This window comes from Hyperolius riggenbachi, chromosome 3 (assembly GCF_040937935.1).
Source record: "Hyperolius riggenbachi isolate aHypRig1 chromosome 3, aHypRig1.pri, whole genome shotgun sequence".
Lineage (NCBI taxonomy): Eukaryota > Metazoa > Chordata > Amphibia > Anura > Hyperoliidae > Hyperolius > Hyperolius riggenbachi.
In genome coordinates, this window is record NC_090648.1 from 43221337 (window position 1) to 43248976 (window position 27640).

The window sequence follows — 27640 nt, forward strand, 5'->3', positions numbered from 1 at the left end:
AAAAATAAAACCAGCATTTTTATTTACTCAAGTTTGCAACATTTAAAACAAGGGTACAAAACATCCCAAACACTAGACAGAAGTTATAACACATACTTGACTCTCCGAAGAAAGATGTGATCAGATACAACATATACAAAATAGTAAGGTCCCTTTTCAAGTGTCCTTTTTTTATTGGTTGTTGCTGATTCCAGGAACCTGCCAATGAGGTCACCAAATCCACCTACCACCCTTCCCCCATCACAACCAAAACTGAACATGGCAAATGCTAATAGAATCCAGACAATGGTAACAAGGAGGAAGATGACCGAAACAGTTCTTTCATGGACCAAAATGGATTGCAGTACAGTTTACGCCCTCTTCTCTGGATTTAGTCCGATTGTCAACTGATGAGACCAGGTGACACCCAAAACAGGAAGAATGCTTACCCAACAAAGTCTACCTGAGCAATTGCAAGACCTCATTCTGCCAGGAAAGGGCGTAACCCTTCAAGGGGCCAAAAGTTATAACTTGGCCAAGTTCACAAAGTAAATAAAATAGCAACATTCAACTACATTTGCCTGGCAGTTTCTCAGCTGCTGCCCAACTGAATGCCCAAGACATGTCTGCAAGACATTGCACCCCGTAGCCCCCAAATTGTTAAGTTGATTGAGCAATGAGCTCAAACAAATGTTCGTGTGAGCCCCATCAAAGTTTTATTTTACATGTTTAATGAACTAATTTGCTTTTCAGATGTTGATCTCTCCATATATTTACAAAATGTTATACATGCTGTGCAGGCTTCAGTATGTTGACGTTCAATAAAAGATCAATTGTAAAAAAATAAATAAATCTGAAGGTCAAAAAAATTAAAAAAATGATACTTACCCGTGGAGAGGGAAGGCTCTGGGTCTTATAGTACCTTCCCGTTCCTCTCCCGGTCACCTTGCTCCAGCACCATCACCTCCATTGCCTGTCTTCAACCCACTGGTCGAAAAACAGCTCCGTCAGCCCTCATATCACTGAGTGCTTCTAAAGACAGCAGCTCCGTACTGCGATACACTAATGCTATCGAAGCACGCTGTGGTAGCAAACTTAAACAGGGGTGACAACACTAGAACGTAGGGACCAAGAAAGGAACAAGAAGGATCTATAGGAACCGGAGTCTTCCCTCTCCTCAGGCAAGTATCCAATTTTTATTTCAAATATTCAGATGTGCTTTAATGATTGCTTAGTTCATGTTTGGTTGTGGATGGTCAGTGATTGCTAACCTTGGCACTCCAGCTGTGGTGAAACTACAAGTCCCATGAGGCATTGCAATACTCATAACTTGGGGAGGCATTATGGGATTTGTAGTTTTGTCACAGCTGGAGTGCCAAGGTTACCCATCACTGCCTTAAGCTGACAGATCTGCAGGGATGTTGAATGCTAGTCCACAAGAGCAGTGGTCCTCACACCTATTTGACACAGCTCAACCCAACGAGACAAGAAAGGTACGGTTTATTAAGTATGAAGCCTGGAACACATGCCCAATTTTACTACTTCCATGTAGTAGGAGAGCTAACCTACGCCATCTGTTTGTAGTATTCAAAGTCTGTTAGCCCTCATACTGCATGGAGGTGGTAAAATTGGTCAGTGATAGGCCAATCATAATTGTGCATATGCACCTGAACGCATTTCCTAATCCATCCTAAACCCTGGCATGGACATGGCCCTTGACGACTGGAGTTCGACACTTGTGACTCCAAAGGTCCCTGCACTCACCTTCACATACCTTACCCTAGCGACCTAACTTACCCGATGAGCTGTGATTAGTCTGCTATGAAAGTAACAGTCTAATTTATAGGACTTTAAGATCTGGGGCACTCTGCAAGGTGTTTGACACCAAATTAACCCCTCTAAGCACCTGAGTGGCACCATGGAACCTTGAAGTGATTAGATTCATTTTAAAACAAATGAGAGAGAGGGGACTGGTGTATCAGGTGACCAGCATGGTGGCAGAGGAGCAGTATCAGGTGACCAGCATGGTGGCAGAGGAGCAGTATCAGGTGACCAGGCAGGTATGAAGAGGGGCTAAGGCACAGTTCATTAAGGCTGGGGATTATTTGTTCAGGCTGTAACTGGGTGGCAGGATACGGCGAGAGTTGGCGCGCACCCACGGGTGCTCCATGACGGCTTTGAGTGGCAGGCGGTGCGCTGGTGTGTAACGCAGGAGTTTGCTGATGAGGTCTTTGGAGCCTTCGGATAGGAAGGAAGGAAAACGCAGATCAACCTGAAAGACAAAAACATTATGTTTAAAGTGAACCTGAAGTGAAAATAAACTCATGAGATGATGAATTCTATATGTGGTACGGATAGATAGAACATAAAAAGCAGTCTAATATTTATTTTTTTTCAGTTTGCCTTCATTTTTAAGATTGCTTTAGACTGTCACAGTTGCTGGTTTAGAATCCACACTGCCTTTTTACTTGAAAGTAGTAATGACCCTTTCAACTTTCCTGCACTTAAAGAGAGCCCGAGATGGGCAAAAAAAAGGCTACCTGATCCGCGGGGCTGAGCGGATCAGGTAGCCGCAAAAACTGCTGCTCCCGTGGGCCGTAATGGTCCACTTTCACTTTCGTGACCTGAGGGCCACGTAGCTGCACTGAGAGATCCATTCTCTAATTCACAGCGTGCAGGGAGGCGGGGGAGCGCTCGTTCTAAAATGAGCCTCTTCTGCATGTTCCGACAGCTCCCTATCAAAAGGAAATTATATGAATAGGATAGTGGGCAAGGTGGGACTTTTCATACACATACCTGGGGCTTCCTTCAGGCTCACCGATCCTTCGCCCTCCTCTCAGGCCCACCGATCCTTCGCCCTCCTCTCAGGCCACCTGGATCCTCCACTGGGCGGCCCAGTAATTCAGCCGGTCTACGCAGCACTGCTGCTCAGGCACAGAATGCTCCTATCGCAGGAAGCACACACAGCTAGACTGCACCGACTGGCCCAATAACCGGGCCGCCTACTGGAGGATCCAGGTAGCCTGGGAAGAAGGTTAGGGACTGGTGAGCCTGCAGGGGGGCTGGAGGAAGCCCCAGGTGTGTATTTTTTTTCCCTTCACGGATAAACGTAAAAAAAGAGACAGTCCAGCCAAGCAATATGCATCGTTTCAAGGGAAACAAATATGGCAGCCTTTACATCCCTCTCGCTTTAGGTTCCCTGTAACCTCCCTGGCGGTAAGTCTGACAGTGTCGGGCTAGCCGCCGCAGGGGATTGCGCCATAGTCTTCAGCTAGCATTTCGCTAGCTAATTATGTCCAACTGCCTCCGGTCCCCTCCAATCACCGCTGGTATGCGTGCCCCCCAGGGATCCCGCGATTGCGCAGCCTCCCAATCAGCTTCAGGCTTCGCTATGGGGAGGATCGGGACTGCGCATGCCGTGATGTCCGACCCATCGCCATAGCGACAGTGAAGCTGGATCGTGAAGATGCAGCTCTCGCGGGATCGCGGAGGGGTAAACATTACCGGCGGCGATCGGGGGGGGGAGGGGGGCTTAGTTGGTTACTGGATGCTTGGGAAACAATTAGCTAGCCAAGTGCTAGCTTAGGCATATAGGGAAACTTATTTTACAAAAATCCTCCAGCGTACGCAGCCTCTAAAACTGCGTACCGCCAGAGAGGTTAAGGACCAGAGTAAATTTTAATTTTAGGCATGCCCCTATTCAAGTCATCAATAACTTTACCACCACTTAAAGAGAACTCGAGGTGGGTTCTAAGAATCCCATTAGCACACAGAGGCTGGGTCTGCATATACTGCCCAGCCTCTGTTGCTATACTGTCTTCCCCCGGCCCCCCCTGCGCTCTGCTGTCCCCCATAAATCAAACTGCCGTGCTAGCGGCATCGCTAGCTGGCTGTTAACCTCTGCACTTGTCACTCTCGCCGCTCTCCCGCCTCCTCTATGTCGCCGCTCCACGCCTGTGTCCTTTACCTCCCTGCTGGTTGAAGGGAAGGGACGCAGGCAGGGACCGGTGACATGGAGGCGGGGGAGCGGTGAGTGACAGTGCAGAGGTAAACAGCCTGCTCCGGCGTTTGATTTTTAGGGGCACAGCAGAGCGCAGGGGGGGGGCAACAGTATAGCAACAGAGGCTGGGCATTATATGCAGAACCAGCCTGTGTGCTAATTAAATTCTTCGAACACACCTCGGGTTCTCTTTAAAAAGGACAACTAAAGTAAGAGGCATTAAACAATCCCATTTGCCTGGCTGTCCTACTGACCCTTTGCCTCTAATACTTTTAGCCATTGACCCTGAACAAGCACGAATATCACATGTTTGACTGGATTTGCTGCATGCTTGTTGTAGGTGTGTGAATCAGACACTGACGCATGAAAGATCAGCAGGACAGCCAGGCAACTGGTATTGTTTAAAAGGAAGTCAATATTGCAGCATCCATATCCCTTTATTTAGATCAATGTAACCAGGGCTGTGGACAGCCCTGAATGTAACTTTAGAAAATGTCAAGTTTTTTTCTCTCAAAACACCACAAATTGATAGTGCAATTCCCCCTCCCCTCCATTGGATCGGTCACAGGCTATAATCCTCTGCAACTCACCTTTACTATCCTGCGGTGAGTCTCTGTGTGGGATGGGCTCTCGAAAGGCGGAGCTCCGACCAGAAGCTCGTAACACAGCACGCCGGTGCACCACAGATCCACCTTCTCGTCGTGGGCCTTGCCCTCGATCATCTCCGGGGGCAGGTAGTCCAGTGTGCCGCACATGGTGTGTCGCCTGTAACATACAACGCAGTGAGCGGCAGCACCATGGTAACAGACAGCTGCACTTTACATGACTGTGTGCCAACGTACCTGAGGGACGGGGCGTGAACAGACCAGCCAAAGTCTGCAATCTTCAGCTCGCCCTTGTACCCCATCAGAAGGTTCTCGGGTTTAATGTCTCTGTGGATTACTTTCCGCTCGTGGCAATACTGCAGGGCGTCCGCCAGCTCCTCGATAAACTGCAGAGAGAACCGCCAGCAATTACACACGGCTCTGCCTGCACTAAAGAGCTAAATACCGAAACTCACTGCTCGGATGAAAAATAATAAATACTGGGTGTCTGTCAGAGAGCGGATTCTACCTATAAAATACTCCGATGAGTTTGGCAGACAGTCTGTGAGCGTTAAACCACAGAACGGAGTCCTTTGGATTGAGGCTCGGGCCAGAGATGTAAATTGTGCCCGCCTTTTCCTCACTAAGCCGCTGCCATTGGCTAAACTGTCTATAATTAGAGGTTAGGTTCCCTTCCAAAAGGATGGCCTCATAGCGGTGGAAGGGTCCAGCACGGAATATTTTGCATGCAAACGTGTTTTGAAAGTCAACATCCTTCATTGATGTTAATTTGGTGCATCTGTTTTGAATGCATGATGTGTACCCTGCCTATAAGGCAGCTCTGCACGTCTATGCTGGTAATAAGTTGGATGCCTGTTCTGGAAAATGCTGCCACCTCTCCCTGCTTTCTACAGAGTGTTCCCCGCTAGCCTAGCAAATAGAAGCAGAGGCATGAAGGGGCGGGCACAAAGCACAACCCAGGCCTGAGCATCACTTCATTATAGCTGGATGCAGGAGCACTGACACCAGTAAATTCAGCACTAGTTTCATGTAAAATGTTCAGACAAAAGGCTTCAAATCTATGGTAACCATTTACCCTCCCCCTCAAAAAAAAAAATAAAATAAAATAAAAAAAAAAAAAACAGGCTCTGGGTCCTATAGAGCCTTCCCGCTCCTCTCCTGGTTCCTGTTCCAGCACTGGCTCCCCGGTAGCAGTATTCAGCCAATTTGGTCAAGTATTGCCGAAGGGAGGCTTCGGAAGCCCAATTGCTCCTGAAGACAAGTGGCTCCATACTGCACAAGCACCCTCTCTTATGCACGCGCAGTATGAAGCCGCCTGTATCAGGAGGACTCGGCTCCTGGAGTCCCCTGCAGTGGGCAGGACCCACAGCATTACCTCTCCTTAAAGGGACACAAAAAAAAAAAAAAAAAAAAAAAGTTTTACTCACCCAGGGCTTCCAATAGCCCCCTGCAGCTGTCCGGTGCCCTCGCCGTCTCCCTCCGATCCTCCTGGCCCCGCCGGCAGCCACTTCCTGTTTCGGTGACAGGAGCTGACAGGCTGGGGACGTGAGTGATTCTTCGCGTTCCTGGTCACAATAGCGCCATCTATGCTGCTATAGCACATATCCTATACCATATAGCAGCATAGAGGGTGCTAATGTGTCTGGGAACGCGAAGAATCACTTGCGTCCCCAGCCTGTCAGCTCCTGTCACCGAAACAGGAAGTGGCTGCTGGCGGGGCCAGGAGAATCGGGGGGAGACGGCGAGGGTACTGGACAGCTGCAGGGGGCTATTGGAAGCCCTAGGTGAGTAAAACTCATTTTTTTTGTTTGACTTAAGTGTCCCTTTAGGTATCTGGTTTTTAATAAAATAAAAAAAAATAAAAATCCCTTTTACTTTAACAAGCAGTTCTGAACTACATGGCTGCTGACCAGGTTACAGGTGTGTGTGTATGACTTATCCCAACATATTTTTCTTCAGTAAAGAGTTATAAACTTGTTATACTGGGTGCGTATCTGTGTGCTGACCACTCTGCTCAATCACATTTTACAACAGTCCTCCTGGAACATAACTGAAGGGATGTCTACCCTCCTTGGACCACCCCCTGCCCATCCCCCACACGTGGCATTCCCCCCCCCCCCCCCCCCATCAGTGGCTCACTCACCGTGGCGCTCCTCTGTTCGTCGAAGCGGCCGCACTTCTGCAGCTCCTTGTACATCTCCCCCCGCGGGGCGTACTCCAGCATCAGATAGATTCGCTTCTTGTCGTGGAAATAGTTGTACATCCGCAGCACATTTGGATGCCTGCAAGACAGACGCACAATAAAGGAAGGGCCTAAAAGTGTCTACAACAGATCTGTACGTTATTACAGCATGGATCCATCGCTGTGCAGAGTGTGGCCAGGCAACAGAGCCCATCCCTCTCTGATCAGATTCATTCAGAGAAGGGTCTATATAATAGTCCATCTAGTGACGGGCAGAACTGCTGTCACTCGCGGGGGGGGGGGGGGGGGGATGGGGGGGTGCGGGCAGAACTGCTGTCACCCGCGGGGGGGGGTGCGGGCAGAACTGCTGTCACTCGCGGGGGGGGGAGGGTGCAGGCAGAACTGCTGTCACTCGCGGGGACGGGGGGGGTTGCGGGCAGAACTGTTGTCACTCGCGGGGGGTGGGGGTGCGGTCAGAACTGCTGTCAGTCGCGGGGTGGGTGGGGGATGAGGGATTGCGGGCAGAACTGCTGTCACTCGCGGGGGGGGGGGGGAAGGGGGGTGGGGTGCTTGCAGAACTGCTGTCACTCGCGGGGGGGGGGGTGCGGGCAGAACTGCTGCCACTCGCGGGGGGGGGGGGGTGCGGGCAGAACTGCTGTCACTCGCGGGGGGTGCGGGCAGAACTGCTGTCACTCGCGGGGGTTGCGGGCAGAACTGCTGTCACTCGCGGGGGTTGCGGGCAGAACTGCTGTCACTCGCGGGGGTTGCGGGCAGAACTGCTGTCACTCGCGGGGGTTGCGGGCAGAACTGCTGTCACTCGCGGGGGGTGCGGGCAGAACTGCTGTCACTCGTGGGGGGTGCGGGCAGAACTGCTGTCACTCGCGGGGGGTGCGGGCAGAACTGCTGTCACTCGCGGGGGGGGGGGGGGGGGGGGAGGGGGGGGGATGTTCGGTGCGGGCAGAACTGCTGTCACTCGCGGTGGGGGGTGCGGGCAGAACTGCTGTCACTCGCGGGGGGGGGTTGTGGGTGCGGGCAGAACTGCTGTCACTCGCGGGGGTGCGGGCAGAACTGATGTCACTTGGGGGGGGGGACTGGGGGATCAGAGCTCGATGTGAGGGGCTCTCACAACAGGGAGGGGAATCCAGGAAGGATGAAAGGAAGCAGCCAAACAGGCTGCAGTAAAGATTTGGAGGGATAGGGAAATGAATGGGAGGACCAGGGAGAGCAGTAGGGAGAAAAAAAACAAAATCCTCCCAACATACTTTTCAGCTTGTTAGGCGGCCTTGCGGCCTCCTTAGCTGCCTGGGGGAGAAGACACTGCTACTCAGCCGACAAAAAAAAGTAAGGTAGATTTTTAACTTCAGTATTGCCTTTCTTTCAAACTATTTAACACAGGAGAATAGAGATTTGAATTTGTTTTTTTTTGCCTAACAGTTACTCTTTAATCCGTCCCACCCTGCGCTCCAATTCACGATCACGTGGCTACCGCTCTTCCTCCTTCAACCCGAAAGGTGTGCCAATTACCTGGATGAATTCAGAATAAAACCCATTTGGAATTCATCCATTGCTCATCACTACTCTCCTAGCAGAAAATATAGCAACTGAAAGCAGAAGTCCTCTGTTATTGTCTCACACTGCCCCCTAGTGACAGGTGGCCATAAATGCACAACAGCACTACTAACTAGAAGCAGGGAAATGTAACAAATAGGAAATAAAATAAAAAAGTGGTAAATAGTTGGCCTGGATCACTTGCAGACCTCTAATTGCTGCTAGAGTGTTAAATGGAAAAAAAAAAAAAAAAAAACAACCCTTCCAAAAACAGAGGAAAAACCGCAAAAGTATATGGTTTTCAGTGGCATATTCACTCAAAAGCCAAATATTTCATTATCTCCACGAAACTAATATCTGCACTTTTGCTCATCACTTGATTAGATTTATGAAGCTTGAAAAAAGGACCAATCACATTAGTCCATTTTTAAGATGTGAAAATACGCCTGCATCAGCTCAGGTTTACATCTCATTGGCTATTCCCTCTGCAGCATGTAACATAATCTGGGGTGAAAGGTCCTGTACCTGAGGTGTGATTGGATCTCTATCTCTCTTCTCAGCTGGTGCTCCACCCCCTCCTTCTCCAGCTGCGATTTGAAGAGAACCTTTAGGGCTAGGATGTAATGTGTTTTCTTGTGCCGTGCCAGGTAGACGTTGCCAAACTTGCCCTTCCCCAGGGGGCGGCCGATGTCAAAGTCTTCAATCTTGAACTTTATTAGGCTCCTTGAGAAAGGAAAACAAACTATCAGCATCCTAATAAAAAGGAGGGGTTTGCAGCCAAGTTTTGGCTAGAGAACAGATGTGTTAAAAGGAACCTGAAGTGAGACATATAGAGGCTGCCATATCTGTTTCCTACCAGTTGCCTGGCTATCCTGCTGATCCTCTAATACTTTCAGCCCATTGAACAAGCATGTAGCAGAACAGGTGTTTGACATTATCTGACAAGATTAGCTGCATGCTTGTTTCTGGTGTGATTCAGACACTGCTGCAGCCAAATAGACCCACAGGGCTGCCAGGCAACTGGTATTACTGGAAATAAATATGGCAGCCTCCATATTGTTTTTACTTCAGTTGTCTTTTAAACAAAATCAGTTGCCTGGCAGTCCAGCTCACCTTTCTGGTCTGAACCACACACATGAAACAAGCGTGTCAGAAACACTGATCTGCTGCATGCTTGTTCAGGGGCTGTGGCTAAAAGTATTAGAGGTAGTGGATCAGTAGGATTGCCAGGAAAAGTGCATGGTTTAAAAATAAATATGTCAAAACAATTAAAAATGTGTGCAGCTGTACACCTATCCATATAGGCTTAAAGAGAAACTCCAACCAAGAATTGAACTTTTTCCCAATCAGTAGCTGATACCCCATTTTACATGAGAAAGACAATGATTTTCACAAACAGACCATCAGGGGGCGCTGTGTGACTGATTTTGTGCTGAAATCCCTCCCACAAGAACCTCTGAAGACCGCGGTACTCCTGGCAAACAGCCACAATGTAACAATGTTCAGAGACAGGAAACAGCTGTTATTAGCTGTCTAACAGCCAGAGCAGCTAGAAACAGCTAAATAACCTGCCCACAGTAACAATGTCTCCATGTAATAAATGTCAGAATGTGAATCTGGGAGAGGAAAGATTTTACAATGAGCAAACACTGACTAAATCATTTATACATAATTATGGTAAAAAATTAAGCACTTTTTTTACTACATTATTTTCACTGGAGTTCCTCTTTAAAGTAAAGCAGAGTCGGGGTTTTAAACTATAGAACAAACAATGCTACCTGATCCAGGGGACTTGTCGGATCAGCCAGCCACTATCCCTGCCGCTCCAGTGGCCTGCAGTCCCTAAGCTTTTGTTTTTGTGGCCCTGGAAGAGCTGCATCACACAGAGCGTAGTGCAGGGCGGCAGGGGAGCGGCCGTACAAAGGCAAAGCTGCTGAATGGCAGTTGGGGAAGGTCTGCAGGAACGCCATCAGTGGGCGTTTAAGCAGGCAAATACCTCTCCTCCCTTCCCCTCGAGATTGGCGAGAAATTGCAGGTCGCCAATTTCAGGCGGTGATAGTGCGGGGCAGAGACATGTCCTGCAGTAGGGAACATATCCAACAATCTGTCACATTTAGTTTTGAAACCACACGCTATTGAAAGCTGTAAAACAGAAGAGCTGATGACCCTTTGAACTGTAGGAAATACAGTAAAACCTTATCTCAAGCTGTCTCTCACTGTCTCCTGTTTTTTTAAGCTATTCACAAAAACAGGACAGAGTTCAATGAAGATTGTCGAATAGCTCAGCGAAGCTTTTTTGCATAAACAATTCAACTGTTTGAGTACTGTAATAAAAAGGGGGGGGGAGGAATTCAAGTAGTTTTGAGTATGAAGCTACTGGAAAGCCCATGCTAGATTCTGGAGAATGTAGTAGGTATCCATTTTTCTTTCGGGTGTAACATGCTGACCCAGCCAAGAGCTGAATCCAGAGAGGACAGGAAGCAAGCTGTGCTGCAGTGGCAAACACGTTTGGCCCATACAACAGATATTCTGTCCATGGATTGACTTCTATACACACACCCAATATTCACTGATCCTGCATAATGCGACTTGCTCAGCTTCAGGTTTACTTGGGCTTTCATTTGTATAAATTGCAATTATAAGACTGAGAAACCCTGACAAAGTGCCTGATTTTTTTTTTAACTCGCAGCCCAACTGCTGCCAATAAATGTACCCTTCACAGGATCTGCTGGCACGTCAAGCCACCTAGTGACTCCTCTCTAGCCACACAATAATACACAATGCTGTTTGATGTACAGAGGTCAACTTACAATGTGTCTAGTGTGTCTGCTGGCTTCTCGTTTATCGCCACTCTCCCAGCTGGCACTGTGAAGGAAAGAAGCACAGAGGTTACTGCACAGTGTTTGGACTAAAGCAGGAATGTCCAAAGTCCGGCATAGGGGCCAAATGCGGCCCCCCGAGCCCTTTCTGGTGGCCCTCAAAACTTTCTACAATTAATTTCATGTGCCAGCAGCAGTAACAGCCACTGATTATTAGCAGCCGCCACTGTGCCAGCAGCAGTAACAGCCACTGATTATTAGCAGCCGCCACTGTGCCAGCAGCAGTAACAGCCACTGATTATTAGCAGCCGCCACTGTGCCAGCAGCAGTAACAGCCACTGATTATTAGCAGCCGTCACTGTGCCAGCAGCAGTAACAGCCACTGATTATTAGCAGCCGCCACTGTGCCAGCAGCAGTAACAGCCACTGATTATTAGCAGCCGCCACTGTGCCAGCAGCAGTAACAGCCACTGATTAGCAGCCACCATTGTGCCAGCAGCAGTAACAGCCACTGATTAGCAGCCACCACTGTGCCAGCAGCAGTAACAGCCACGGATTAGCAGCTGCCACTGTGCTAACTGCTACCTTGTGTACATGGGTTATTGAAGTGGAAATGTTTTATTTAAAGAGACTCCGCAACAAAAATTTTAGCATTATTTCTCCTATCCTACAAGTTCCTAAGGCTGCTCCATTGTGCCCTGGCTTACTGCAGCACTTTCTACTTGCACCGCCTCTGTAATAAATCAGCTTATCTTTCCCCTGTAGGACTTGTCGCCTGTGTCTGGAAGGCTGCCATCTCTTCAGTACTGTGAACAAGTTAACCCCTTCCACGCCCCTCCAGTGCTCATGTGATGTTTTATTCCTTGCAAACAACCTCCCTGCTCTCACTGTCAGCTTATCTGCTATCTGTGAGGCTGATAAACAGACTGATAAAATGAACAAAGAATAGCTGGCTGAGGAGGAAGCTGCCTGTCAGGCTGATACAAGTGCAGAGCCGAGACTCAGCTTGTCATGCTTCATTGACACAGAGCTCTTTCAAAACTTGCACATAACCTCTGGAGACTGAATTCAATGTGTAACTCACTGAATTCTCTGAGTACTCACTGTGTATTAACTGAGTTCACTGCTCTGCTGATGTACTTCCTGTTTTGGTGGCCATCTTTTCTGTTTACAAAACAGTTTATAAAACAGTTTTTTTAACCCTCTTTATTAAACTGAGAGCAGCGAAAATATTACAGAGGGTGCAAGGAGATGACCCCAAACAGGCAGGGATGTTGGTTTATACATTTTGTGAATAGATTTGCTTTAACAAAATGTCACAAGCACAGTGTACCTAACACCAATCAGAAAAAATTATTTAAATTTCGCTATTTTGGCCCCTTAGCACTCAACAGCGATGTGGACATTGGCCTAAAAAGTTTGGACACCCCTAGACTAAAAAGGTACATGCACATCTTAGTCACCCAAAATGATAGCTCATGAGAGTTATGTAGAAATCTCCTGAGAGATCACAGATTTAGTAACTCCACAGATATAGTGATATTCTCCCATAATGCATTGCCTCATCCCTGTAGTAGACAAGACAGCTTGCAGTAACCAGCTTACATCATACCTAAAGAGGCGGGTCCCGCTGTGGGCGGGTCTCTTCTCAGCACTCTCTGTGCCCCAGATGCACTGGATGGAGTCACAAGCTGGGGGAGAGAAGACATCCTGTGAGCAAAAGTAGTCTTTGACGGACTAAAATAGTTAACACAGCAAGATCCAGTATAATACAGGAACAGTATGGTACAGGGACAGGGCTGCAGGGGAACCAAACACACGTGCTGCAGTACTAAGTTTTGCTTGCTGCTCCCCCCTTCCACTGGCCCTCTGTGCACCCGCTCCACTGCCTCCTCCAGCGACCTTCTATGCACCCGCTCCACTGCCTCCTCCAGCGACCTATGCACCCGCTCCACTGCCTCCTCCAGCGACCTTCTATGCACCCGCTCCACTGCCTCCTCCAGCGACCTTCTATGCACCCGCTCCACTGCCTCCTCCAGCAACCTTCTATGCACCCGCTCCACTGCCTCCTCCAGCAACCTTCTATGCACCCGCTCCACTGCCTGTGGTCCCACGGTGGCGGCGAAAATCCTCCCGGAGCCGCGGCGATGTAGATATTTACCTTTTGGCTCCAGCGCAGTATCCGCTCCTTCCCATGGAGATAGGCGGAAATAGCCGATCTCCGTCGGGCCGCTCTACCGCACAGGCGCAAGTCTACTACGCAGTAGAGCGGACGACGGAGATCGGTCATTTCCGCCTGTCCACCAGAAGAGCCACAGCACCCCCCGCTGGAGCCTGGAAAGGTAAATATTGAACAGGCTGTCGGGTCGCTGTTCGGAGGGCTGCAGCGAGACCCCGACGGGGAAGCCTCATTAGGATCTGGAGGCTTCCCCCTCCCAAGGTGAGTACCCCCCAGGGGACATTTTTATTGTTACAGTGTCTCTTTAAAGAGACTCCGTAACAAAAATTGCATCCTGTTTTTTATCATCCTACAAGTTCCAAAAGCTATTCTAATGTGTTCTGGCTTATTGCAGCACTTTGTACTATCACAGTCTCTGTAATAAATCAATGTATCTTTCCCCTGTCAGACTTGTCGGCCTGTGTCTGGAAGGCTGCCAAGTTCTTCAGTGTTGTGGTTCTGCTATGAACTTCCCCTTCCAGGCCCCTCTATGCACACTGCCTGTGTGTTATTTAGATTAGAGCAGCTTCTCTCTTCTCTCTTATCTTTTACAAGCTGGATAAATCGTCCTCTGAGCTGGCTGGGCTTTCACATACTGAAGAATTACAGACAAGGGCAAAGCTGTTTGCAGGAAGAAAAGAGCAGCCTGAAACTTCAGTGCATGAGAGATGCAGGGGGAAAGAAACACACAAACGATCTCTTGAGATTCAAAAGGAAGGCTGTATACAGCCTGCTTGTGTATGGATGTATTTTCTATGTGTAGACATACTGTACATCAACCTACTTCCTGTTTTGGTGGCCATTTTGTTTGTTTATAAACAAACTTTTTAAAACTATTTGTAACCACTTTTAATGCGGCGGGGAGCGGCAAAATTGTGACAGAGGGTAATAGGAGATGTCCCCTAACGCACTGGTATGTTTACTTTTGTGTGATTTTAACAATACAGATTCTCTTTAAAGGAAACTGCTTAATCTCACATGAAGCCAGTGGATGAACAACACCTGTTGAGGAGTATGATTATGGATACACTCATGCAGTTGCATTCACGTTAGCGTATGGAACACTCATTGAGATGTGGCTGAGGGGCTTACCTGCATGCCAATGGATATGTGGAACCAACAAATCTTGGCAACTCAGGAGCTCTGCTCATCCGCTGGCTTCATGTGAGAATAAGCTGAGGTCCCTTTAAAAGGGACACTGTAGGGGAGGGGTCGGGGGAAAACGAGTTAAAGTTACCCGGGACTTCTAATGGTCCCCCGCAGACATCCTGTGCCCGCGCAGCCAGTCACCGATGCTCCGGCCCCGCCTCCGGTTCACTTCTGGAATTTCTGACTTTATAGTCTGAAAGCCACTGCACCTGCGTTGCCGTGTCCTCGCTCCCGCTGATGGCACCAGGAGCGTACTGCGCAGGCCCAGTATGGTCTGTGCCTGCGCAGTATGCTCCTGGTGACATCAGGGGAAGCGAGGACACGGCAACGCAGGCGCAGTGGTTTTCAGACTATAAAGTCAGAAATTCCAGAAGTGAACCGGAGGTGGGGCCGGAGCATCGGTGAGTGGCTGCGCGGGCACAGGATGTCTGCGGGGGACCATTAGAAGTCCCGGGTAACTTCAACTCATTTTCTCCCGACCCCCCCTACAGTATTCCTTTAAACAATTGTCTAATTATATATCACAGCAAGGCTGAGTCACACTGCATGGGATTCCCGCCATGCATAGTACAGCGGACGTGCTCTCACCACACACGGAACCTTCATTCACAGAGGACTTTGTTGTGTCCGTTACACTGAACATTCCATACATGGCGGACACACATCACCTGTCTTCAATGCAAAATCATTAAAGGGAACCTGAAGCGAGAGGTATATGGAGGCTGCCGTATTTATTTCCTTTTAAACCAATACCAGTTGCCTGGCAGTCCTGCTGGTCTATTTGGCTGCAGTAGTGTCTGAATCGAACCAGAAACAAGTATGCAGCTAATCTTGTAAGATCTGATAATGTCAGGAACACTAAATCTTCGGCATGCTTGTTCAAGGTCTATGGCTAAAAGTATTAGAGGCAGAGGATCAGCAGGATAGCCAGGCAACTGGTATGGTTTAAAAGTAAATAAATATGGCAGCCTCCATATACTACTTCCTTCAGGTTCCCTTTAAAGAGAACCAGAGATGAAGCACCCTCATGTATTTTATTACATTTATCAGTGGGAACATGACAGTAAACACCTACCCTGCTTTTAGTTTCATTGTTATCTGCTTAATTAGTCTATTAGCAACTGTGATAAGAATCCATCGACTATTCAGTCGAGGTTTGACCTGGAATCATTATAGCTGAGTCACTCTTCTGTGGAGTCCTTTCAAGCCCAAGCCTTCCCCCTCCTGGCTTAGATCTTCTGCTTTGCATACTGAGAGCTGTGATGACTGGGAGGGGCTGCTGCTCCTGAGAGAGAAGCCCTGTGGCTGTAATATGATACCTGTGTGCACTAGATTCTCATAGGAATGAAACTGCAGTTATTATCAGTGACACTTCCTACAGGCAGATCATACCAAAATGAAAGCACACAGATGAAAGGCTGCATAAGCCTAGATAGCAGCATAGTCTCATATAGCCTAGACAGCACATCCAGAACAACTCATATAACCCGGAAGGAGAAGGGATATGAGCCGGCGGCCATATTTGATTTTTCCTGGAGCAATAATGGATAAAAAAACACTAAAAAAGGCACACCAGAGCGGCGAAATTATCAGGTAGAGCATTTATTCTTTACAAGCTATCAACTGATATGTTTATTTTGTGTGAAACGTTCCATCTCTGGTTCCCTTTAAGCACAACACACCCATGCGGTCAGCTTATCGGAACAGAACACATCCGTTGACACTCTGCTTTCCGATCCGATAAACTGTCCTCAGTGCCGATGTGAGCCCAGCCTTATGCATGGGATTTTATTTTCATTAGAATGATCTCTGGTAACCGCATTACGAGTAGCACAACCAGCCAATCAGCACACAATGTAGCACCCATCCGATCGTATATAACACAAGAACATTGCATTGTCCACTTACCTTATAGAGAGGGTTGATATTCTCCTTGGATGTCATCCTGCAGAAAACAAAAACGGACCAGCTGAGCACAAACCAACTTTTATCAACCAATAAGTGCGATTGCAATTAGGGGTAATCGCAGGGCATGAAGCATTTTGAGCGCAATGCAAAGTATATAAGCACCACATAAATCACTTATCAAAGCAATTATGCAGAGCTTTGGGGGCGGAGCAATCGCTTCTTAAATAAAATAATAAAAAAAAAAAAAACTTTAAATACTCACCAGGGTGCCTTCATTTCCTTCTTCTGTCAGTAGCTCCACCCCCTAAAAAGAGAGGTCACAGGCACTTCTCGCATTGGTCCTAAAGAAGCACCTATGACCGCTTCCTTTAGGGAGTGGGGCTATGGAGGGAAGAAGCACGTCTGGGAAGTAGAAGGGCCCATTCACACTTTAGCAAAAATTGCGCGATTCCCGCTAATCGCAAAACGCTAACGTTTAAAAAAAAAAAAAAATCGCTAGTGCCATTATAGCCTATGGCAGTGTTCCCACTACCGTGATCGTTTTGCGATTATCGCTCATCACAAACGCGTTACCTGCAAAATATTTCAGGCGATTTTGGAGCGATTGCCATTAGCATGTATAGAACCGCTAATAGTGCCACAAACACAAATTTGTCCAGTGATTTTTCCACGTAAAAAAAACAAACAAAAAAACAAACAATCACCCGCGGAAAATGCTAATGCAATTCAGTCAAAACCCTGAACCAAGCATGCAGCTAATCTTGTCTTGCCAGAAAAACCTTATCTGCATGCTTATTCAGGGTCTATAGCTAAATGCATTAGAGGCAGAGGCACAGCAGGACAGCCAGGCAATGTGTACTGTTTAAAAGGAAATACATATGGCAGCCTCCATATCCCTCTCACTTCAAGTTCCCTTTAACAAGCAGACTAATGCAAAGAGAAACTGGAGCAACAAAAATCAAACCATAGCAGCATCTCCTTTACTCTGGTCTCAACAACTCAGTCTATACTCCATACACCTTAAAGAGAGTCTGAAGCGAGAATAGATCTCGCTTCAGACCTCATAGATAGCAGGAGCATGTGTGACCCTGCTAAAACGCCGCTATCCCGCGGCTAAACGGGGGTCCGACCCCCAAATCCCCTCCATAATGCGGGGGAGCGCTTCCGCATTGGGGCAGGGCTAGCCGCCTCAGCCCTGCCCCACGCGCAACTGTCAGAAGCGTATCTCCGCATCTCCCCCGCCCCTCTCAGTCTTCCTTCACTGAGAGGGGCGGGGGAGAGGCGGCGATGCGCGTCTGATAGACGCGACTGGAGGCAGGGCTGCAGCCGTTAGCCCTGCCTCCAGGAAGGGCTAATCTACGACCAACCTAGCGGGGGTGGGTTGGGGGTGAAGGGACCCCCGTTTAGCCACGGGATAGCGGCGTTTTAGCAGGGGCACACGTGCCCCTGCTATATATGAGAGCTGAAGCGAGATTTAGTCTCGCTTCAGTGTCTCTTTATTACTAGTTGTCACAGGAGCCCTAGTGGTCAGACCGCAAATTGCCTTCCAATCGGTTTCAGCACACAGACCATGCAAGCTTTGGTTGCGATCTTTGCGCAGAAACAGACAGAAATATGGGCAGCAGCCCGACCAGAAGGGAGCCTGTGAGGTTACGGTAATTACACCTTTACACACTATTTCAGGGTAGCTGCCACCACCACTGGTATGGGCCAGTGGACCCGACTGACTGACTGGTCCTGCGAATAAAACGGTTAAACACACTCTATTCTGTCTGGCTAGTAACAGTAGCGTCTCTTCAGAAGTCTGGTTCAGTTTGTGCGGCTGAGAAGAAGGGTAGCGGAACAGTGAATGACTGATAAAGTCTTTATTCACGGGCAATATAAATAATATATACAGACAATTATTAAAATCAACAATTATTGAAACATTAATAGCCAGTATGAAAAATAAAAGAAAGGGAGAAAAAAATACTTCGTTTCATGGAAAGATGTCCTTTTGTGGGACGAATCATAAAGTCCTTGGTAAAGTCATTTTGTTTCAGTTCAAAGTTCAGACCAGGTGGATGCCAGCATATCCTCAAGCTGGCACAGATGTGATCAAGATGGAGTTTCAAGGTGGAGGACCCTTGCGTTTTAGCCTGTCAATAGTTTTACCACCCATCGCTGCGGGAAGTGGCTATGACAGGCACAAGTCCAGCCTCAGGAGGATGAAGCAGGGGCTGTCCCATCCTTACAGACCCTCAGACAGGCAGAATTCTAGTTCGGCCCGTCTTGGGGCGCACGTGGGGGCAGTTAAAACCTATACCGCATATTCACACTCAGCATGATTGTACGAATCCTAGGACATGAAATATGACAGGTCTATCATGAGAATTTACCCCCCGTCTCTTCAAACCCATATTGCTAAGAGTTTAGGGGACAGAGTTCTGGGAATTTCACAGAACCAGCACCGGGACTCATGCTACACTTTCCCCACATTTGGCGAAGCTGCCATCTCAGGAACCCCAGAAATATGACAGAACTGTGAAGTTAAGGATTATGCTATGAGCCTCAGGTCATTCAGTGTGTGCTGGCAACTGGCTCCCTTTGATCCTTCCCAGGGAGCAAGGTGTCAAGACCTCCTGGGGATTCGTAGCCTTCCTGGCTGAATGTAGGCCTCCTTATCAGAGATGAAACAGCTGGCATATCCTCTGATAGGGGCCATTAGCTCTCCAGGGGGCCGGGGAACCAGCTTGTTACAGCTATGTGTTAAACGCAATTAACTTCCTTTCCCAGAACTGTCTACCTTAAAACCAATGTTTGTCATTCTGAGCCCTGCAATAAATGTGTGATCGATTGAGGTGATCAGAAACGACTGCTGAATCTGCGATTTTTGTGCATTTTGGACGACTGGGCGTTGCCTGGCGTCACACTAGTGATAGTCCATATAGGAGTCAGGCTGCCGCACTGTAGCACCTGTATACAGGTTGCACGCTCCATACACCACAGCAGCAGTCAGTAATGGATGTATGAAGGCTGCACTCTCCATGCACCCCAGCAGTGGTCAGTAATGGATGTATATAGGCTGCACTCTCCATAAACCCCAGCAGTGGTCAGTAATGGATGTATATAGGCTGCACTCTCCATACACCTCAGCAGTGGTCAGTAATGAATGTATATAGGCTGCACGCTCCATAAACCCCAGCAGTGGTCAGTAATGGATGTATATAGGCTGCACGCTCCATACACCCCAGCAGCGGTCAGTAATGGATGTATACAGGCTGCACTCTCCATACACCCCACCAGTGGTCAGTGATGACTGTATATAGGCTGCACTCCATACACCCCAGCAGTGGTCAGTGATGACTGTATATAGGCTGCACTCTCCATACACCCCAGCAGTGGTCAGTAATGACTGTATATAGGCTGCACTCTCCATACACCCCAGCAGCGGTCAGTAATGACTGTATATAGGCTGCACTCTCCATACACCCCAGCAGCGGTCAGGGATGGATGTATATAGGCTGCACTCGGTCAGTAATGACTGTATATAGGCTGCACTCTCCATACACCCCAGCAGCGGTCAGTACTCACTGTATATAGGCTACACGCTCCATACACCCCAGCAGCGGGCAGTAATGGATGTATATAGGCTGCACGCTCCATACACCCCAGCAGCGGTCAGTAATGGATGTATATAGGCTGCACGCTATACACCCCAGCAGCGGTCAGTAATGGATGTATATAGGCTGCACTCTCCATACACCCCAGCAGCGGTCAGAAATGACTGTATATAGGCTGCACGCTCCATACACCCCAGCAATGGTCAGTGATGACTGTATATAGGCTGCACTCTCAATACACCCCAGCAGTGGTCAGTGATGACTGTATATAGGCTGCACTCTCCATACACCCCAGCAGTGGTCAGTGATGACTGTATATAGGCTGCACTCTCCATACACCCCAGCAGTGGTCAGTGATGGCTGTATATAGGCTGCACTCTCCATACACCCCAGCAGCGTTCAGTAATGACTGTACAGTGGAGGAAATAATTATTTGACCCCCTCACTGATTTTTGTAAGTTTGTCCAATGACAAAGAAATTAAAAGTCTCAGAACAGTATCATTTCAATGGTAGGTTTATTTTAACAGTGGCAGATAGCACATCAAAAGGAAAATCGAAAAAATAACCTTAAATAAAAGATAGCAACTGATTTGCATTTCATTGAGTGAAATAAGTTTTTGAACCCTCTAACAATAAAATACTTAATACTTAGTGGAAAAACCCTTGTTTGCAAGCACAGAGGTCAAACATTTCTTGTAATTGATGACCAAGTTTGCACACATTTTAGGAGGAATGTTGGTCCACTCCTCTTTGCAGATCATCTCTAAATCCCTAATGTTTCGAGGCTGTCTCTGTGCAACTCTGAGTTTGAGCTCCCTCCATAGGTTTTCTATTGGATTAAGGTCCGGAGACTGACTAGGCCACTCCATGACCTTAATGTGCTTCTTCTTGAGCCACTCCTTTGTTGCCTTTGCTGTATGTTTTGGGTCATTGTCGTGCTGGAACACCCATCCACGGCCCATTTTCAGTTTCCTGGCAGAGGGAAGGAGGTTGTCGTTCAGGATTTCACGATACATGGCTCCGTCCATTTTCCGGTTAAAGAGGAGCTGTTAGGTATAAGGTCTCAGAGAAAATAAACACATATATCAGTAGCTAAAGATTGGCTGTACTTACATTACATATGCATTTCACTGTCCACGTTTGGATTTCACAGAATATTTATATAATATATGCAGAGAATGATGCTCCTGACAGCCCATGGCAGGTTCCATGTTTGTGAAGCCAAATGTGTCGTCATGTCCTGCCTGCTTCTGATCACAGAACAGCTCGTACAGAATAACACAGTGTGCAGTGAATATTAATGAGCCATGTGGCTAGGAACAATAGCTGACTCCTGCAGTGTACTCTGCCCCGGAGATTTATCTGTGCTGTGGCTGGACTGAGTTAGAAGCTGCTGAAACTTGATCCCGTCTTCTCCTTAGCAGCCGAGGGGAGGGCCCCAGAATGCTTTGCAGTATGGAATGCGGCTTGCGTCCTCCTTAGGAGCTTAGCTTTGCTGATAAGAACACATTAAATGTAAGAGAGATTTTTATCTTTAGTAATGTGTTTTTGGCTTCTGTCTAAACTGTTTAACACAGGAGAATAGAGGTTTAAATTAGCTTCTGCAGCCTGACAGTTACTCTTTAATGCGATTAGGTTGTCCTGTGCCCTTAGCAGAAAAACACCCCCAAAGCAAAATGTTTCCACCCCCATGCTTGACAGTGGGGACGGTGTTTTGGGGGTCATAGGCAGCATTTTCTTCCTCCAAACAGTGAGTTGAGTTAATGCCAAAGAGCTCTATTTTGGTCTCATCAGACCACAGCACCTTCTCCCAGTCACTCACAGAATCATTCAGGTGTTCATTGGCAAACTTCAGACGGGCCTGCACATGTGCCTTCTTGAGCAGGGGGACCTTGCGAGCCCTGCAGGATTTTAATCCATTGCGGTGTAATGTGTTTCCAATGGTTTTCTTGGTGACTGTGGTCCCTGCTAATTTGAGGTCATTCACTAACTCCTCCCTTGTAGTTCTAGGATGCTTTTTCACCTTTCTCAGAACCATTGACACCCCACGAGGTGAGATCTTGCGTGGAGCCCCAGAGCGAGGTTGATTGATGGCAATTTTGTGCTCCTTCCATTTTCAAACAATCGCACCAACAGTTGTCACCTTCTCTCCCAGCTTCTTGCTAATGGTTTTGTAGCCCATTCCAGCCTTGTGCAGGTGTACAATTTTGTCTCTGACATCCTTGGAAAGCTCTTTGGTCTTTCCCATGTTGGAGAGTTTGGAGTCTGCTTGATTGATTCTGTGGACAGGTGTCTTTTAGGCCCCGTTCACACTGCACGCGTTTCCAGCCGCGTTTTGGAAACGCGTGCAGGTGGCCGACACGCACAATATCAGACATTGCATGCAGTGCAATGTCTGATGTTCACACTGCATGCGTTCCGGACCTGTGCGGTCCGGGAACGCATGCTGCACGCATTTTTTTGTAAAACGCGTGGCTGTCCCATTCACTTTTCAGTGATGGGATCAGCCACGCAACGCATAAGAACGCGGATGGCGTGCGTTCGTACGCGTTGCGGTCCGCATGCGTTGCGGTCCGCGTTCTGCAGTCTGAACGGGGCCTTATACAGGTGATTAGTTAAGACAGGTGTCCTTAATGAGGGTGACTAATTGAGTAGAAGTGTCTAACCACTCTGTGGGAGCCAGAACTCTTAAAGAGACTCTGTAACATTAAAAACCTCCCCTGGGGGGTACTCACCTCGGGTGGGGGAAGCCTCCGGATCCTAATGAGGCTTCCCACGCCGTCCTCTGTCCCACGGGGGTCTCGCCGCAGCCCTCCGAACAGCCGGCGACTGTCAGTTCAATATTTACCTTTGCTGGCTCCAGCGGGGCGCTGTGGCGGCTTTCCGTTCCGAACTACACGGAAATACCCGATCTCATTCGGGTCCGCTCTACTGCGCAGGCGCAGGAAACTTGCGCCTGCGCAGTAGAGCAGATCCGACGGCGATCGGGTATTTCCGTGTAGTTCGGAGCCGACAGCCGTCAGAGCGCCTGCGCAGGAGCCAGGAAGGTAAATATTGACGTCACCACTGCACGGACTCCACGGAGGGCTGCAGCGAGACCCCTGACGGATGGAGGACGGCGTGGGAAGCCTCATTAGGATCCGGAGGCTTCCCCCACCCGAGGTGAGTACCCCCCAGGGGATCTTTTCATGTTACAGATCCTCTTTAATGGTTGGTAGGGGTTCAAAAACTTACTCAATGAAATGCAAATCAGTTGCTATGTTTTATTTAAGGTTATTTTTTCGATTTTCCTTTTGATGTGCTATCTGCCACTGTTAAAATAAACCTACCATTGAAATGATACTGTTCTTAGACTTTTCATTTCTTTGTCATTGGACAAACTTACAAAAATCAGTGAGGGGGTCAAATAATTATTTCCTCCACTGTATATAGGCTGCACTCTCCATACACCCCAGCAGTGGTCAGTGATGGCTGCACTCTCCATACACCCCAGCAGTGGTCAGTGATGGCTGTATATAGGCTGCACTCTCCATACACCCCAGCAGTGGTCAGTGATGGCTGTATATAGGCTGCACTCTCCATACACCCCAGCAGTGGTCAGTGATGGCTGTATATAGGCTGCACTCTCCACACACCCCAGCAGTGGTCAGTGATGGCTGTATATAGGCTGCACTCTCCACACACCCCAGCAGTGGTCAGTGATGGCTGTATATAGGCTGCACTCTCCACACACCCCAGCAGTGGTCAGTGATGGCTGTATATAGGCTGCACTCTCCACACACCCCAGCAGCGGTCAGTGATGGCTGTATACAGGCTGCACTCTCCACACACCCCAGCAGCGGTCAGTGATGGCTGTATACAGGCTGCACTCTCCACACACCCCAGCAGCGGTCAGTGATGGCTGTATACAGGCTGCACTCTCCACACACCCCAGCAGCGGTCAGTGATGGCTGTATACAGGCTGCACTCTCCACACACCCCAGCAGCGGTCAGTGATGGCTGTATACAGGCTGCACTCTCCACACACCCCAGCAGCGGTCAGTGATGGCTGTATATAGGCTGCACTCTCCACACACCCCAGCAGCGGTCAGTGATGGCTGTATATAGGCTGCACTCTCCACACACCCCAGCAGTGGTCAGTTATGGCTGTATATAGGCTGCACTCTCCACACACCCACTCTCCACACACCCCAGCAGCGGTCAGTGATGACTGTATACAGGCTGCACTCTCCACACACCCCAGCAGCGGTCAGTGATGGATGCATACAGGCTGCACTCTCCACACACCCCAGCAGCGGTCAGTGATGGATGTATATAGGCTGCACTCTCCACACACCCCAGCAGCGGTCAGTGATGGATGTATGAAGGCTGCACTCTCCACACACCCCAGCAGTGGTCAGTGATGGCTGTATATAGGCTGCACTCTCCACACACCCCAGCAGCGGTCAGTGATGACTGTATACAGGCTGCACTCTCCACACACCCCAGCAGCGGTCAGTGATGGATGCATACAGGCTGCACTCTCCACACACCCCAGCAGCGGTCAGTGATGGATGTATATAGGCTGCACTCTCCACACACCCCAGCAGCGGTCAGTGATGGATGTATGAAGGCTGCACTCTCCACACACCCCAGCAGCGGTCAGTGATGGATGTATATAGGCTGCACTCTCCACACACCCCAGCAGCGGTCAGTGATGGATGTATGAAGGCTGCACTCTCCACACACCCCAGCAGCGGTCAGTGATGGATGTATGAAGGCTGCACTCTCCACACACCCCAGCAGCGGTTAGTGATGGATGTATATAGGCTGCACTCTCCACACACCCCAGCAGCGGTCAGTGATGGATGTATGAAGGCTGCACTCTCCACACACCCCAGCAGCGGTCAGTGATGGATGTATATAGGCTGCACTCTCCACACACCCCAGCAGCGGTCAGTGATGGATGTATGAAGGCTGCACTCTCCACACACCCCAGCAGCGGTCAGTGATGGATGTATGAAGGCTGCACTCTCCACACACCCCAGCAGCGGTCAGTGATGGATGTATGAAGGCTGCACTCTCCACACACCCCAGCAGCGGTCAGTGATGACTGTATACAGGCTGCACTCTCCACACACCCCAGCAGCGGTCAGTGATGGATGTATATAGGCTGCACTCTCCAAACACCCCAGCAGTGGTCAGTAATGACTGTATACAGGCTGCACTCTCCATACACCCCAGCAGTGGTCAGTGATGGCTGTATATAGGCTGCACTCTCCACACACCCACTCTCCACACACCCCAGCAGCGGTCAGTGATGGATGTATGAAGGCTGCACTCTCCACACACCCCAGCAGCGGTCAGTGATGGATGTATGAAGGCTGCACTCTCCACACACCCCAGCAGCGGTCAGTGATGACTGTATACAGGCTGCACTCTCCACACACCCCAGCAGCGGTCAGTGATGGATGTATATAGGCTGCACTCTCCAAACACCCCAGCAGTGGTCAGTAATGACTGTATACAGGCTGCACTCTCCATACACCCCAGCAGTGGTCAGTGATGGCTGTATATAGGCTGCACTCTCCACACACCCACTCTCCACACACCCCAGCAGCGGTCAGTGATGACTGTATACAGGCTGCACTCTCCACACACCCCAGCAGCGGTCAGTGATGGATGCATACAGGCTGCACTCTCCACACACCCCAGCAGCGGTCAGTGATGGATGCATACAGGCTGCACTCTCCACACACCCCAGCAGCGGTCAGTGATGGATGCATACAGGCTGCACTCTCCACACACCCCAGCAGCGGTCAGTGATGGATGTATACAGGCTGCACTCTCCACACACCCCAGCAGCGGTCAGTGATGGATGTATGAAGGCTGCACTCTCCACACACCCCAGCAGCGGTCAGTGATGGATGTATGAAGGCTGCACTCTCCACACACCCCAGCAGCGGTCAGTGATGGATGTATGAAGGCTGCACTCTCCACACACCCCAGCAGCGGTCAGTGATGGATGTATGAAGGCTGCACTCTCCACACACCCCAGCAGCGGTCAGTGATGGATGTATGAAGGCTGCACTCTCCACACACCCCAGCAGCGGTCAGTGATGGATGTATGAAGGCTGCACTCTCCACACACCCCAGCAGCGGTCAGTGATGGATGTATGAAGGCTGCACTCTCCACACACCCCAGCAGCGGTCAGTGATGGATGTATGAAGGCTGCACTCTCCACACACCCCAGCAGCGGTCAGTGATGGATGTATGAAGGCTGCACTCTCCACACACCCCAGCAGCGGTCAGTGATGGATGTATGAAGGCTGCACTCTCCACACACCCCAGCAGCGGTCAGTGATGGATGTATGAAGGCTGCACTCTCCACACACCCCAGCAGCGGTCAGTGATGGATGTATGAAGGCTGCACTCTCCACACACCCCAGCAGCGGTCAGTGATGGATGTATATAGGCTGCACTCTCCACACACCCCAGCAGCGGTCAGTGATGGATGTATGAAGGCTGCACTCTCCACACACCCCAGCAGCGGTCAGTGATGGATGTATGAAGGCTGCACTCTCCACACACCCCAGCAGCGGTCAGTGATGGATGTATGAAGGCTGCACTCTCCACACACCCCAGCAGCGGTCAGTGATGGATGTATGAAGGCTGCACTCTCCACACACCCCAGCAGCGGTCAGTGATGGATGTATATAGGCTGCACTCTCCACACACCCCAGCAGCGGTCAGTGATGGATGTATGAAGGCTGCACTCTCCATACACCCCAGTAGTGGTCAGTAATGACTGTATACAGGCTGCACTCTCCATACACCCCAGCAGTGGTCAGTTATGACTGTATACAGGCTGCACTCTCCACACACCCCAGCAGCGGTCAGTGATGGATGTATGAAGGCTGCACTCTCCACACACCCCAGCAGCGGTCAGTGATGGATGTATGAAGGCTGCACTCTCCACACACCCCAGCAGCGGTCAGTGATGACTGTATACAGGCTGCACTCTCCATACACCCCAGCAGTGGTCAGTGATGGCTGTATATAGGCTGCACTCTCCATACACCCCAGCAGCGGTCAGTAATGGATGTATATTAGCAGGGTGAATAGATCCCCGCGTACATCCGCTCTCCTTACCTGTCAGCCGCGTAGATCCAGCTCACTCCGTCACTCTCTGTGCATTCAAACTGTAACCGCCACTGCATGAAACAATAGTCACGTGGCCCGCCCACCCCGCTGTGATTGGACGCGTCGCAGCTGCCACTCCTTCCCATTGGCTGATTATGCTTTAAAATACCCTTGCCGGGCTCGACCCGCCCTCCTTCTGCATACCTTCCGCTACGCGAATTCCGATTGGCCGTTCGCTGGTCCGTCATGTTGGTCTTCTAGAATTCTATTGGCCGCGGAGATGGCTCTGGCGCGGATTGGGCGAGGGCCATGGGACAGCTCTGTTTGTGGCGTTAGTGCGGCGACCAATGACGGGGGAGCGGGGAGGGGCCGGTCGCCATTTTGTTTGATGAAGGAAATGGAGGTTGCTGCGCACTTGCGCAGGTTATGGTAGCTGGGAAAGGTGATAGTGGCTGAGGTGACATAATGCATTGGCGGGGAGGCGGGTGCTGAGGACAGAGGGGGTG

The 27640-nt window shown here is 49.4% G+C and overlaps 1 protein-coding gene across 1 annotated transcript; it reads right to left on the reverse strand.

Moving 5' to 3' along the window:
* AURKB (aurora kinase B) lies at nucleotides 1-27250 on the reverse strand. Its single transcript, XM_068274036.1, has 9 exons — nucleotides 27144-27250; nucleotides 16409-16445; nucleotides 12746-12824; nucleotides 11125-11179; nucleotides 8840-9037; nucleotides 6728-6866; nucleotides 4822-4970; nucleotides 4570-4744; nucleotides 1-2251 (listed from the first exon to the last, which is right to left on the reverse strand). Exons 1-9 carry the CDS (start codon nucleotides 27209-27211, stop codon nucleotides 2081-2083), a joined length of 1071 nt encoding a protein of 356 aa, XP_068130137.1. The 5' UTR covers nucleotides 27212-27250; the 3' UTR covers nucleotides 1-2080.
* Between the last annotated feature and the right edge of the window lie 390 nt (nucleotides 27251-27640).

Coding starts and splice junctions, on each gene's coding strand:
- AURKB (XM_068274036.1), bottom strand. CDS start 27,211: ATGCAGTGGCGGTTACAGTTTGAATGCACAGAGAGTGACGGAGTGAGC. Junction 12,825..16,408: donor ATATCAACCCTCTCTATAAG/GTAAGTGGACAA, acceptor TCTCTCCCCCAG/CTTGTGACTCCATCCAGTGC. Junction 2,252..4,569: donor CTCACCGCAGGATAGTAAAG/GTGAGTTGCAGA, acceptor TTTGTCTTTCAG/GTTGATCTGCGTTTTCCTTC.